General features: G+C 37.2%; 1 protein-coding gene across 1 annotated transcript in view; it reads right to left on the reverse strand.

Moving 5' to 3' along the window:
- Positions 1–16,119, reverse strand: part of DGKH (diacylglycerol kinase, eta) — a 243,155-nt gene that overhangs the window by 56,009 nt on the left and 171,027 nt on the right. Inside the window, exons 13-14 of the mRNA XM_006884615.1 lie at positions 9,427–9,512; positions 2,963–3,062 (exon numbers count right to left, since the gene is read on the reverse strand). Of these exons, the coding sequence (XP_006884677.1) occupies positions 2,963–3,062; positions 9,427–9,512 (186 nt within the window). The remainder of the gene's footprint in view (positions 1–2,962; positions 3,063–9,426; positions 9,513–16,119) is intronic.

Below are 16,119 nucleotides of genomic sequence, written 5' to 3' on the forward strand. Positions count from 1 at the left end.
AGAAAACTGTTTAAAAGTGATATGTGATTAGGTATTTTTGTCATGACAGGAGGCCAGAGTGCAGGCTGTATAGTGGAGTGGACCTGGGGGGAGGGATTGTAAAACAATGAAAGAATTTTTCTTTTACTTTTCCAAGAGGGGAATGTACTGAGGGGGAGGGTTGGGAGGGGAAAAAAGTGCAACAATGAATGAATGGAAATCCAAAGTCTCTGTAAATTTTCATTGAAATTAATATTTTTTTTAAAAAAAAAAAACCCATGCAGAGCATTATAACTACTTCCATTTTTTCCTTCCTTGATTACTCAAGACCAGGCTAATTCTTACTGTCCTGTGCTTTTTGGCATCCTGTACTTAATACCATTTCTCAACAGAGTTGATTAAGAGTAATTAAGTAACTAATTATAAAATATAATAAAAATTTAAGACATTCTAAAGTAAGATGCTTAGAAATTATAGTCACCATTGTTATCTTAATTCATTGTTATCTCGTTGAAAATGGAACCAACTCACAGCTGACCCACCAAGTGGGTTTTTAGAGGCTATAAATCACATGAGAGATTTCCCATCTTTCTCCCACAGAGCAACTGGTGGATTTGAACCACTTGCCTTTGGATTGACAATGCAGCTCCTTACTCAGCGGGCCACCAGAGCTTCCTAATCACTAGACAGAAACACTACAATTCAAAAATTTACTAATTCTATAGACGTTTTTGTTCAGGAAGCAACTAATTTTAAAATCTGCATTTAAGGGAGAGGATTAAAAAAACCCAACAAATCTTGTCTATAAATTCATAGAGAAGGAAACTCATAGTGGTACAAATGGCTAATGAGTTGGCTGATAATTGAAAGGTTGGAAGTTTGAGTCTACCAGACGACTTCTGAAAAAAAGTTTGGCAGTGTGTTTCCAAAAATTCAGCTTAGAAAACTCTGAAAAAGTGTCCAGAGTCTTCATTAGTTAAGAGTCTGGTGAAAAGCAAGTGGGAGAAGAAAAGTATAGGGGAAAAGTTTATTCAGGTGTTTACTAGTAACTGATTATCTATTACAATTACAATTTAGACAGCTACCAATGTTTATAGAACAAAAAAGAGCAAGCATAATTCTGATGTAAATACTTATGAAATCTCTTATGTAGGCCCATTAGACTCTGTACCATGGGTAAAAGTATTTAGTTTTTGCATAGGTATTTTTCCTCATTAGAAAATTATAACTATTTTTAATATAAAGTGACAGAATATGCAAAAAAAATACACATTACAAAAAATTTGCGATATGTCACATGTACAAAACTACTCCTATAATCTATTTCCATTAAAAAAAATTTTATTATTAATTTCAAAGAAAATTTACAGAGACTTTGGATTTCCATTCATTCATTATTGTACGTTTTTCCCCTCCCAAGCCACACCCCCCCCAAGTACATTCCCCTCTTTGAAAAGTAAAAGAAAAATTCTTTCATTGTTTTACAATCCCTCCCCCCCAGGTCCACTCCACTACACAGCCTTCGCTCTGGCCTCCTGTCACGACAAAATTACCTAATCACATATCACTTTTAAACAGTTTTCTCCCTCATCTATTTGAATGCAGTATGTATTATTGAACCCATCTTTCTCAGTCTCCCCTTAACCCTGATGTCAGTCCTGTTTTACAAGTGGCACCATGCAGTATTTGTCCTTTTGTGAATGAGATACTTTACTCAGCATAATGTCCTCTAGGGTCAACCATTTTGAATAATACTGCATGAATTCCTTGTTTTTCAATATATCTCCATTTTTTAACTTCTGGAGATTGACCCATCTCAGAGAGCCTCTCTCTCTGATAGGTATATTTTCTAAAACTTTTAAGAAAACACAATCAATTTATAATACTATTTGAGCATCACAGAGTGGCTGGTCTTGGTAAAACAGCCATCAAAGCTTTGGTGTGCAAAGGAGTGACAGTCCAGAGGGGTTAGGAGTTCAAAGGGAAAATGAAATTGTACAAAGACAAAGAAGAAAAAGAGAAGAGAAAGAAAAACAAGCACTGATTTTACCTTTCTTGAATTACAAGGGGAAAGAACATTTAGGGCTAAATCTGTCGATGCCACTTTTAATATAACACTTATCTGCACAGTTTTTCTTTTCTTCTTCTACTTACTTGGCTTTGATGATATGCCAAGACAAAGTTACGCCAGCAGTAGTTTAGAGGGGAATGTGTGGCTAGAGAGGGTTTCTGCTTTCTGAAACTCTTCACAGAGTAGAAAAACAAAAGAAAGAGGCTGAGAGCGACAAAGATATGATTATTTCTATTTTCTTTTGCTTCCATTACTTAAAAGACCATGGATAGCATGAATCCGGGGGGCAGCTAGGGGAGCTAATTCCTTTGTGAGTTCAAGAGAACCAGGCTCTTTCTAAGAATGTCTTGCCATGAACTATACAAGCAGAAACAGGAGCTTCTGAGGGTCAGTAAAATGCTATTTTAGTTGCATGAAGCCCATAAAGCATAGACGAAATTTGTACATAAAAAAGCCAACAAGAAACAAAACCCTGAAGTGGGTAGAGGACTGCAGGGTTTTGTCCCAACAGTGTTTCTGAGGGGAACTTGATTTGTCTCTTCCAATAGGATATGGTCTGGGGAAGGAGATCCCTCTCTGTCTCTCTCCCTGATGGAAGAACCCCCTGATTGCCCTGGTGACCTGACTGCTGGGGCCAGTCAGTGCAGAAGGGATTGCAAAGTGCTAGCTTTGCCAAACTCTAGCTTGCCAAATGATTTTCAACAAGGCAATTTCCCAACTTATTAAAAGGTAACCAAAAAAGAAAGAAAAAAGAAAGGACTCTTAACACTTACACCTGTAATTAATTGAAAGGAAATTTAAAAACAAGGAAAGAAAAGAAACAGTTTGACAGAAAATCAGTTTAGTGTTAAAACGGTTCAAGATCAACATGGTCAGTAAAACCCTCTGATGCCCTGATGCTGTTCCTCTTACTTTACTGGCTATGACTTCCGCTTCACAAGAATTGTCCAATGTTTTATCATAGTTCTTCTCTATTTTGCCAACGAAGTCTTTTATAGTAGCAGACAATATTCTTTGAAGAAAAGAAAATGTACATGTCAGTAAACTCAGTTGGCTCACTTCCTTTGAACAATGAGCAAACTTGAAAAGGAGGACAGTTAGTCAAGCTGCCAAAATACTTGGGTCAGTGGTAATGTAAGTCTTTACTTCTTACTGAGGAGTAAAAGGTTCTAGGTAAATTCAAGACCTTCTAAATGATACAAAGATAAAGAAGAAATCTTGCACTACATAACTGAACTAAATCAAGACTTTATAAAATATTGAAACTAAACTCATTGGAAGAAATTTTTTAGGTTTGTCTGCCTAATAGGTAAAAAGTTGCATTGCCAAGCCAAAGACGCGGTCTGAATCCAACAGAAGCTGTTTGGAAGGATGGGCAATCTCCTCCTGTGCAATTTTCGGCCTCCAAAACCCCGGAAGGTCACCTTGAGTTGATACTGACTTCACAGCAATGGTGAGTTAAAGTTGAGTCAAAGAACAATGCATTATTTTCTGCAGCCTATGTACTTTCAGGACAGAACCTGCAGTGCTAAAGAATTCAAGGCAAGCATGTTATGACTGTTGCTCTATTCGTCATTGCACAGGTGTCTGGATAATACACAAGTTTCCCATTCTTTCACCTTAAGCAACATAAAGTGAAGCAGCAAGTGCCATTAATTTGTATGGAAACATTTTATTTTAGGGTTTCCAGACCCCCAAACCTACCAAATCATGCCAAGTACCATCTAAAGGAACACTAACATATAGTGTACACAGACACAGTTCAAAACCATGGTGGTCTGATGCTGAGATGCTGAGTGTAGTTCCCCGGGAAGGAGCTTGGGGACAAGGCTCTCTTCACTCAAGAAGCATGCTGCCTCTTTACTCAGCTTGCTACAAAACAAACATGGAATATTAATTTCAGGTTTTTGTTGTTAAAGGGGAAAACTCAGATTTATTTTGTTTGATGAAAATGGATGCTAACAAAGATCTTTTATAAAACTGAAATGGTATAAGTTTCAGAAAGTGGAGATAACTGTTCTGTGCCTGAAAAGGAACAGATTAGGTATTACTTTAGAACCAATCAGCCCCTTGAGTCATACTCTCTGGAAATCCATTAATTTATTCCCCTCAAGATAAATAATACAATAATGTGCAGAACTAATTTAATTTAGGTCTTGTTACTGTTAGAAATACATAGTTTACTTGGTTTTTCTTTTTATTGTATTCCATTTCTTTGCTATTTGCTGTTACTGTTGTGTGCCAGTGAGTCAGAAGTGACCCAAAGCTGACCCTCTAGAGGGTGTTGAGAGGAAATTTAATCACCCTAGGGGAGACTGTCCATTCTTCTGCAGAGTAGCTGGCAGATTCGAACTGCATACATTTGGGATTAAAGCACAACGTTTCACCAGTAGGCCACCAGAACTCCCTTTCATTGCTATAGAAATTGATTAACAGGAAAAAAAGACTGAAACACTAATAAAATTTGTCATTAAAAGTCTTTGGAGTTGCTGTTGGATTGAAAACAACAGTCAATGAAGTAGTATATAATCTTGCTAAAAAACAAACAAGAAAACCCTGGAAGGTCTATTGAATAAATATTCGAAAAAAGAAAAAATTATATTTTAAAGTTATGTTATATTCTTTAATTTTAGGGTTAAAATATACATATATGTAAAATTTATTGATATATGTCTATGTAAAATTTCACTGAGTTACCTTTATGATTTATTCACCTATGTTATCTTTCAAAATAATTTTTTTTTTAGAAAAGGACAATTATACATTTAAAAAGAACAAAACAGAAGTATTATTTAACTATAATATGTGAACTTTGATTGGGACTTAGTTTGAACTGATCATCAAATAAACACAAACTTTGAAATAATTAGAGGAAACATAAAATGAGTAAAGGCATTCATGTCAAGTCATTGTTGAAGATCTGGAACCAACTCATAGCTGACACTCCAGCAGGTTTTCAGAGGCTGCAAATCTACCTAAGGGAAGTGCCCATCTTTCTCCCATGGAGAAGATGATGTATTTGAACTGTCTGCCTTTTGGTTAGCAATGCAACTCCTTATTTGCTAGGCTACCAGAGCTCCCTTTGAGTATTATTAGAATGTTGTTGTTATTATTATTATCATATTTTTAGAAGATATTATTAAATATATATACTGAAATGTAAGTAAAAATAAATCTGGTATTTAAGATATAGTAAAAAATGTGGTCATTAGTTGATAAAACATTGATAAATTCTAAAGCTCAGTGATGCGTATAGTAGACATTTATTAAACAGTCTTTCTGCTTTTATGTTTAGTTAAATATATCTATAAACAAAACCAAAACTAAAATTATGGTATTTTACATATTGTTTACTCTCCCTTTCTCTCTTCAATCTATTTATGACAAATCCTCTAGAACTTAATGCAGTGCAGGGAATCCTGTAAAAGGAAGGTAGCCTGCAGCCCTGGGGACCAGGACTGGAACAGAATCAAAGCATGGCCCTGTGATTAGCTGGGCCAAGGCCAAAGGACACATCTAAAATGAATCTGGGTAAACAGGTTATTGCACCACAGTTTATGTAATACATTTTTGTTTATATGATGTACTTTCATTGTATTATTCCAATACATTTTCCTGACAGCCTTCTGAGAAACATATAATAGGCAACCTTTCCATTCTAACATTATTGTGTTGTGTGCCCTTTGAGTTGGAACTGATAGGCAACCTTTCCATTCTAACACTATTGTGTTGTGTGCCCTTTGAGTTGGAACTGATAGGCAACCTTTCCATTCTAACACTATTGTGTTGTGTGCCCTTTGAGTTGGAACTGACCCATACTTGACCCTCTATCAGGTTGTCAGAGGTAGTAAATTGCACAGAAGGAGATTTCTCATCCTTCTCCTTTGGAGCAGCTGGTAGATTCAAGCATGTGCCTTTGGGATAGCGGTACAGCTTCTTAACCACTAGGCCACCAGATCTCCTTATTCTTACATTGCTGCTGTGTACTGTCATACTGGAACCAATCCATATCTGATCCTCTAGTGGGTTTTCAGAGGCACTAAACTGCAGGATAGGTGACTGCCCATCTTTCTCCTGTAGAACAATGGGCAGAGTCGAACTGAGTGCCTTTGCACTGGCAAAGGGAAAACAAACATCACAAATGAGTCTCCTCCAGACTAGGCTTTACTCATATTAAGTTCAATAATGTGATCCACAGTATTTTCCAAGCTGTCCTCTAGAGAACAGGAAGGACTCTACAAATACATGACTCAAATTTCATTTCAAAATAGCATGTAATTTAAAAAAAAATTTTAAAATAATCATCAGAGAGATTTGATTCAAATAATATGTTAATTAGCATAAATTACTTTCTGTGCAAATCCTGGACTAAAGCATCTTCTGCGATTTTAATAAGAATAATTTCCTAATGATCATGTGACCAAAATGCAGACAAAATAGGAAGCAGCATTGAATATTGAGACTATACTTGTCATCAATAACTTACTGTTTTACTATTCTCATAAAGCAAGCTATCCAGTTTATTAAAGGCAATAAAGTATAAAATTTTATTTGAAAACGGTTACCAATGCAAAAAAAATGTTGTATTACACAGGTAATGGAATGTGTATACATATACATATTTTTATATATGTATATTTTTAAAACCAAAGTCAAAGTCATTGCTATCAAGATAAAGCCAATTCATAGCTGACCTTCCATTGGGTTTCCAAGGTTGTAAATCATGTGGGAGGAGATTGCCCATCTTTGTTCCTTGCACTGAAACTGCCAAAGAGGCATGGCCTTCAGGTTAGTTAGCAGTGCAACGCCACAGAAAGTAATCTTTGATAATGTACCAATTAACGTACATATATAGTTGTTGTTTTTGTGTACCTTCAAGTCGGAACCACCCCAAAGCTGACCCTCCAGAGGATTTTCAGAGGCAGTAAATTGCAAATGAGGAGATCATCCAACTTCTTCCCTCTGAGCAGCTGGTAGATTCGAACTGCATACCTTTGCACTGGAAGCACAACGCCTTACCACTATGTCACTAGAGTTCCCTTTTCTCTATCTAGGCCCTCAAAAATATCCTATATTCTTTAATAAATTAACAAAAAACTGATGGATAAGTTGAGTTAAAGAAAAGGCAATACACAGTAAGGGTTTGATTAGAAACTGCAATTAATCAAATCTATTAATCTACTGTAATACTGTTATAAAACAAAATGTTTATGAATGATTGAAAGAAAACCCAATATAATTTATAAACTTTCACTAGAAAATAAAATGGATGAGGCAGGTCCACTTTTACTGGAAGAGAAACAGCAATGGTTGGTTATCTTTGGGAAAGGTACTTAATGAAATTGTTTGATTATTTGTTGACTGGTATTTTTAGGAGTTGATGTGATCAGAGTTACAGAGGGGGAAACCAAACTCAAAGACACATTAAATTCATAAGGCAAAGTCTTAATGTCTTCCAAAACTTGGTAGATAATTAAAGTATATAAACTTTCTCTGAGATGAAAAATTAGAAGTATGGTCAGTCCTCTTCAAATCTGTACATTTTACCATAAAACATTATCATTTAAATTTCAAAAGACAAGAAGGAAAAACCCAGTAAGAGCACATACAGAATCTGCAGTCTATAGCAACTCTGCCCATTGGTGTACTCACTCCCATGGGCTTATTTAAATCTTTACACTCTGCTCCATCATACTGCCTAAATTTGGAGGTTGAGATGTGGGGGTTGTCACCATAAGCACTTGTTACTAAATTTGTATTTTTATCACAAATACATTTATTTCTAATGACTTCCTTGAAAATTAAGTAATACACTCAAAAGTATTTTTCTTTTACCACTTCCCTCTGTCTATCTTTCTTGTCCTTGTGTTTCCTTCTCTCTTCACAAAAACAATAGCATTGCCTTGCTGAACCAGAAATCAAGAGAAATCTTTTATTTCTCTGCAGATCAGTAAAAAATTTCAGCTGATTTCAAGTCTGAGTCACTTTCTAATTCTCATAGAATCAGTATAAGATGCTTCAAACTAAATTCTAACTTCCAGTTAGATAACATTTTGGAAATAAAATCAAGTAGCTTTGGCTCCATTTAATCAACTAAATCTACTAATTTTTAATTAATATGTAATTCTTCCATTCTGAAAATATCCTATTTCCCCCTTCTACCAATACTAAGAGTAAATAATTGTATTTACAAGAAAGGATAAATTATACTAAAGCAACTTTTCAAAATTATAATCATAAATATTTCATTTAATAGAAACTTGAATGAACTAAACTCTCAACCCTATTGCCTTTTTGTGACATAAAAATTTCAAGTTTAGCATCAAATATAAATGGCAGTCTCTGTCTCCTCTTTTTGGTATTTTGCTTCCTGTCTTTTCCATTGCCCCTGCTGAGCTATGGTCAGAACTATTTTAACTACATGGTTCTGCTGAAGCTCCATGAGATAGTGCACAGTGTGTGTTCTTTCCAGGAGCTGGCTTCCACCACCTCCACTACGCACCAGCGTGGAAAGCAGAGGGGGTGGTCAGCTGTGCTCCCTGCTGCCTTCCAGTGAGTGAGTGCTGCTACCCAGGTACCATGGGTGTCTGGTGCACATATGTATCCTGGTGTCCTATGACAACAGGATAAATAAGGTTTGGTCCTAAGTTTGAAGCAACCATTGCCCATTTTGAAAGGTATCCCTCTCAGATAAGGGGCAGGGTTGATGGGGAGACCTTCTAAATGTAACTAAAAAAAAAAAACAAACCAAAAAAGTAACTCACTACAAAAATAAGATGTTGTGTGATTTTCTGTACAGAGGTAATTTGTGGTTGCTGTGAAACTGAACACTGTGACACTGATGTGTCAAATGCCATAATGGTAACCCATGGTGGACAGTGTTTGGTGGTGCTCCCCGATTAAAACAAGCTTGGAAGCAGGAGTGGCATCCACCTCCATAACAGCTTGCCTCTGGAAACCCTATGAACTTGGAGAAAGGATGAAAGTAACACAAAAGTTGAGGACTTTCGTTCATAGTGTTGCTATGAGTCGACGGCACTTAACAACAACTCAAATTTAGAATGTCTAACTTGAAAGTCACTCATTGCCGTAGAAAAGAAGCCAACTCATAGATGATCCTCCAGTAGCTTTTTCAAGGCTATAAATCACAGAGGAAGAGTGTGCCCATCTTTCTAGCTCAGAGGCCCTGAGGGTTTAAAATCACCTTTGGGTCAGCAGCACAATTCTCTATGGACTAGACCACTAGAGCACTAAAGGCTAATTCACATTTTTTTTTTTAAAAAAAAGGAAAATCACAAAGAACTGATACATTTACTTCAAAAATACTTTATGGAAACTATTTATTTCAATATGTCAGGAAAAATTCCACCACTCACTTTGCAGAAGATGTGATCATGGAGTGCTCATCACTACTGAGGATGGTTTTAAGATGCATTGCAACACAATCTTCATATAATGTCATCTACAAAACAAATACAACCCACAAAGGATTACAATGTTGGCATTCATACACCTCAGGTATTCCTGCTACAACATGGAAAATGGCATGTGAGACAGATAGGGTAATAGCCATAATGAAATACATAAAAAGCAGCAGTACACAAAATACTTAAGTCTATTTCCTTTTTGTGAAAGCTTCTAAGTTTCTAGAATTCTCTAGTTCCTATTATTAAGGAAATCCAAAATTGTTTTAACTTAAAATGTTAAATAGTTAAATGTATAAAGAACTGTCACAGGTAAGTACAAAGAAGTCCAGTGTACTGTCATCAATTGTTTTCTGACTTACAGCAACCCTCCACTGGGTTTCTGTTGTAAATCGTTACAGGAGGAAACTGTTTCTCCTAAAGAGCAGACAGTGACTTCAGGTCAGCAGCCCTAGTACCTCATGTACCAGAGAACCTAATTTAAAAATGGGCAAAAAGGCAGAAATCAGAACTCTCCTACACAGCTTGTAGGAGCAGAAGCTGACAGATATTTCAGATAGCTGTTGAGTAAATCCAAGCTAAACCATCGCCATTAAGTTGATGCCAAGAACTATGTATTGCCAATAGCAAACCTGTGAGGCAGAGTAGAGGCACCCTTAGAATTTCCCAGGCTTTAAACCTTCACAGAAGCAGATACTTCACAATTCTCAACTGTCTGATAATATCTTTTACCCCAGTCCTCATAACGACATCTTTGCCTGTTAACATTTTAAAGAGGCCTGAACATATACACCTCATTGCCACTGAGTAAGAACTGACCCTCCCATAGATTGTCCAGACACTGTAAATCGCACAAGAAGAGACTGCCCATCTTTCTCCCTCAAAGATGCAGGTGGATTTGAACACCACAGGGGCAATGTGTTTGGGCTATGCTACCAGAATTTTCTGAATATAGGCACACTACTTACTATATACCAACCAGCTACCATCTGGTTGACTCATAAAAACTCCACTTGTATCGATCGGGGTCACAGCCCTTAAGGTCTGCAGGCCTTTCTTTTGGAAGCAGACTACCAGGCATTTCATACAAACCCCAAAGAAATGCAGATCTGGTGATATCAAAAGGGGAAATGTTCACAGTAGAATTTATGTAATGGTAGAATGAAAAATAGATTTCAGTATATACATGCAATGGAATTTGTTGAGCAATGAGATTAACTGATTAACAATTATGCCACAATATAGAGGAGACTCACAATGTTGAGTGAAAGGATCCAGAAACAAGAGTGCATGCAACAGTTGGTTCAAGCACAGATGCAACTGTGGATGGTGTGGGACTGGGTAGTTTTGTTGTTCTGCACAGGCTCACTATGGGTAGGAGCAGACTCACTAGTATCTAGCAAGAAGTACAAAACCAGACAAAATTAACGTCTGCTATTAGGACAGTAGCTATGGAGGTAGAGGAAGGTCATAAAGGGGGGTGTGCCAAGGTCTTATGTGGGCTGGTAATACTCTCTTATAGTTTGGGTGCTGCCTGCGTATTTTGATTTAGTTTGTGAAAACTCTCTGAACTCTCTGTATGTTGCTGCTAGCTACCATAAAGTGGTAGCTCAAATTACTTCTATGCACGATGGGACACACACTGTCCAGTTCTGAGCCATCCTCCCAAATACTGCTGTATTGAGTGCATCGTTGTAGCGACTGTCTCGATTCATCACTTTGATGTCTTCTTTTCTGCTGATTCTCTCCTTTATCAAGCATGATGTCCCTCTCCTGGGTTGATTCTTTCTGATAACAAGACTGTGTGTGTGTGAAAGGAAGTCCTTGCTTCTAAGGAGCACTCTGACTCTGTTGTCTCCAAGACCAATTTGCTTCTTCTTTTAGCATTTCTTGATATATTCAATATTCCTTACCAACACCATAATTCAAAGCCATTAATTCTTTGGTCTTCCTTATTCATTTTTTAGCTGTAAGTGTATATGATATGACTGAAAATACCATGCCTTTGATAAGGTGCACTTTAGTTCTCAAAATGACATCTTTGTTAACATTTTAAATAGCGGTCCGGATTTGTCACTGTCATATGTTTACTGATTTCTTGGCAACTAATACCAAGGGTGTTTACTGTGAATCCACATAAAATGAAATCTTTGGCAACTTCATTTGTTTCTCCATTTGTCATGATGGTCTTTAACGGTCCACTTGTTTTCTTTATGCTAAAGTGTAATCCATACTGCAGGCTGTAGCCTTTAATCTTCATCAACTCAACTCATTTCCATTGAGTAGGAATCATCTCAGCTGACCCTTCATTGAATTTCTACACCTCTAAATCACATAGGAGGAGACATCCTATCTTTTTATCTTGCAACTGTCAGCAGATTCCAACCAAGGATGAGTGGTCCTTCAGTTAGCAGTGCAACTCCAAGGTGAAATAAATGTTCTATTAGATAACTAAGTAAACAAATTTTTCTTTCAAATAAGGAAATAATTTAAGTATCAATAGTTTCTTATCTTTTCATTTGATTAAAACTTTAGCATCCTATTGAAAGATCACATCTTCCTGATATGTGAAAAAAGTGCACTGCCACTTCCTACCCACTGTTTGTCTGTGTCTGTTGGAGTTTCTTTATTATTGTTGTTGAGGATCTTCCTGATGCCACATTCTTCTTCACAGAGTCCAGCTTTTGGAATGATCTGCTCAGTATATAGTTTAAATCAGTATGGAGAAAGGATACATCCCTGATGCACACCTTTTTAAATTTTAAACCATTCAGTGTTTCCTTGCTCTGTTAGAACAACAGCTTCTGGGTCTAAGTATAGGGTTCATATTAGCATGATTAGCTATTCTAGGATTCCAATTCTTCTCAGTGTTAGCCATAGTTTAGTATGATCTACACAGTCAAAAGCATTGGCATAGCCAATGAAGCACAAATATACATTGTTATAGTATTTTCTGCCAAGATCCATCTGACATCAGCAATGATATGCTGGGTCTATGGCCTTTTAAAAAATAAACCTAGTTTGAACTTCCAGCAGTTCTGTTAATCTATTGTCCCAGCTGGTTTTGTATGATCTTCAATGATATTTTGCTTGCATGTGTTATGAGTGAAACTTTGATAATTTTCACATTCTGTTGGATAAGCTCTGTTGTTGATGATGATTGTCAGAGTCAAGTACAACTCGCAGAGACTCTATGCCAAGAGGGTATTAATGGTTTTGCTAATCCAAAGGCAGCACCCTCTCTGGCAATTTGAATCCAATAGCAGTTCTGAGGTAAAAAGATAGGCAAACTCTTCCTGTTTGGAATAGCAGATTTGAACCTTATCCTATCCTGTGCCATCCGCACAATCTCTGACACACTCAAGCCCACTGCTGCAGTCACTGTGTCAAACTACATGGTCGAGAGTTTTTCTCTTCTGCAGACCTTCCACCTCTTCCCAAGCATGATGTCTCTCTTCAAGGAATAGCCCCTCCTAGCAACATGCCCAAACTATGTGAGATGAAACTTTATCATCTTTGCCTCCAAAGAGCACTCGGGCTACACTTTCTTTAGTACTTCTCTGTTTGTTCTTTTGGCAGTCTGTGGGTTATTCTGTACTCTTTTCCCACACCACAATTCAAAGACATCAATTCTCCTTCTGTCGTTGTTATTTATTGTCCAACTATCAAATGCATAACAAGTAATTGAAAAGACTATGACCTAAATCAGGCACATCTTAGCTCTCAAAGTGGCATCACTGCCCCTCAATAATTTGGAGGTCTCTGACTACAGACTTTCCCAGTGCAATACATCTCACGATCTCCTAAATGCTGCTACCAAGAGTGTCTTCTTCAGAGAGTCCAGCTTCTCAAATAATTTGCTCAGCATACAGATTGAATAGGTATGGAGAAAGGACACAACTGATACACCCCCCCTTATCAGTTTTAAACCATGTGTTCTCTTTCTCTGTTTGCCAAACAGCCTTTTGTCTAGGAACAAGTTTCACATGAGTACACTTAAGTATTCAGAGAATCCCATTCTTCTCAATATTAGCCTTATTTTATTATGATACACAAAATCAAATGTATTTGCATAGCCAACTAAGCACAAATAGACATTCTTCTAGTATTCTTTGCTTCTAGTCAGGATTCATCTGACATCAGCAATGATATCCTGGGTACCACTGCCTCTTATAAATCCAGCTTGAACTTCTGGCTATTATCTGTCCATGTACTGTTCTAAATGATCTTCAGTAATATTTCATTTCCAAGTGATATTTATAATATTGTTTAATAATTTTCACTTTCTGCTAGATCACCTATCTTGGGAGTGGTAACAAATAAGGATTTCTTCCAGTCACCCTGCCAGGTGGCTATTCTCCAAATTTTCTGGCAGACTGGTGAGCACTTCCGAGGCTGCATTTGTTACTGGAAACACATCAATGGGTGTTGCATTAATTGCTGAGGCTTTACTTTTTGTAAGTGCCTTCAGTGCAGCTTGAACTTCTTCCTTCATTTACCACTGGATCTTGATCATATGATACTTCCCAAAATATTTCAGTGCTGGTCAATTCTTTTAGGTACAGTAATTCTGTGTATTCCCTCCATCTTTTGATGTTTCCTGCCTCATTCAACATTTCACATAGCATCTCTAAGTAATGCAACTAAAGGATTGAACTTGTTTTTCAGTTTAAGAAATACGGAGCAAGTTCTTCCCTTTTTATTAAAGGATCACCTGTAGGTGGACTGAAGTCACTGAGCAGCAAAGAGTGCTTGCACCACCCATGACTATTAAGGTACAGCAAACACTGGGAAAGCACTATGTTTACATTGACCCTACGAACTCTCCTGCGTATAGTCAAGGGTATCTTGAGGTTCATAAACAAGTAAGACTTACTAGAATTCTGAGACTGGAGTATGACAAATAAATAGAGATATAACAACAACAACAACTCATTGCCAGTAAGTCAGAACCCCAAGCAAGAGCTTATTATCTAATTGGAAAACATGTTTTGTTCTGTGCCATTGAGTCATATGCGACTCACAGCAAACCTATGCACAACAGCTCTAAACCCTGCCCTGTCCTGAACCAATCTCATCATTTTCAACAGACAGAACTGTTTGCTCTCCTGCATCACGTTATGCTCAATACTCTTCTCCAGCACCACGAATCAAAGGCATCAATCGTTCTTTCATCCAGAGTCATTGTCCAGCTCTCTGGGGCATAGCAAACAATTGTGAAGACCATGGCCTATATCAAGCACACCTTAGTCTCCAGACTGACATCGTTGCTCTTCAGTACTCTAGAGAGGTCCCTGACAGCAGACTTTCTCAATGCAATTTGTCTTTGATTTCCTGACTGCTGGTGCCAAAAATTTTGATTGCAGAACCAAGTAAACTAAAGTTGTTAACAATCCCAATCTCCATCTGTCATGAAGCTATTAATTGGCCCAATGGTAAGAATCTTTGTTTTCTTTATGTTGAGCTTCAATCTACAGAAATGTAAATCTGCCTTTCAAGAAATCTACAAGGACTCTGATGGGAAATTCCCCATTCTTCTAAACAGGGTTAGTTTTTATATTTAAAAGTTATCTAAGAAGAATTTATATTCATTGTTGACTTCATGCTAGACAAAAGACCATACAATAGTGAATAAACAATTCACAGGGCCTGATCCTTACAGCATGATAGGACCAAAAAGTGGAAGTGTTTAAGGGAGCTTTGGAAGTCACTGGGAAGGGCAAAGAACCAGGACTGGGGAAACTAGGAAAGGTGTCTGCTGAGAGCAATGCTTGAGCTGAAGCCTGCGTCAACAGGATGCCAGTTGGGTACAGCATCACCCCAAAGGCTTAGAAGAAATCAAGGGCATAATGATGTAAGGAGTCTATGTTAAATATAAGTAACACAATTTATACAACTGAGCACTGCTAGACAATGAAATCACTGTTACTGAAAGAAATCATGGAATCATAATGTCTGAGAATTATAATAGCAAATAAAATGGCCTAATTATAGCCATAGGGAAATAATAAAATTATCATGCCTCCTTAAATTGTGTAATTTTATGACATCAACTAAGTTGAGAACAGTAAATAACATAATTGGACAAGCTACTAAATTTTATGTCATTTTAAGGGAAACGAAAAATGCAATGATTTCACAATCACGTAGAAAGGAATAAAAAATGAACACTCCATTTTAAAAAATACTAGAAAGTGACACTGATTCATAATAGGAAGGTGAAGCAGACTTGCAGTTAGCTTATGAAATAGCATTGTTATTACCTGCTATGGCAACTGGGTGCCAGTGAGTTTATTCCAACTGACAGAATAAGGCTGTCCCTCGCATACTCTTTTTTAAAAAAATTTATTTATTATTTTTTTGTTTGTACCATCAAATTGGATCTGACTAGTACAGGAGGTGATTGCCCCTCCTTCTCCAGCACAGCATCTGGTGGATTTCGAACTGGGTACATCTGGGACGGTGGTGCAGCTTCTTGCCACTAGGCCACCAGAGCGCCTCCTTTCATACTCTTTAAGGAAACTTCCTATGCCCTCCCCTCCTTGCAGAACCACTGGGTGGCTTCAAAATACTAAATTTTCAGTCAGCAGTTCACCACCTCATCTTTGCACACCTACGCTCATTTTTTTTTTAAATTTAGGTTGT

Source organism: Elephantulus edwardii, unplaced genomic scaffold (genome assembly GCF_000299155.1).
Source record: "Elephantulus edwardii isolate Elephantulus edwardi_28Jun2011 unplaced genomic scaffold, EleEdw1.0 scaffold00036, whole genome shotgun sequence".
Lineage (NCBI taxonomy): Eukaryota > Metazoa > Chordata > Mammalia > Macroscelidea > Macroscelididae > Elephantulus > Elephantulus edwardii.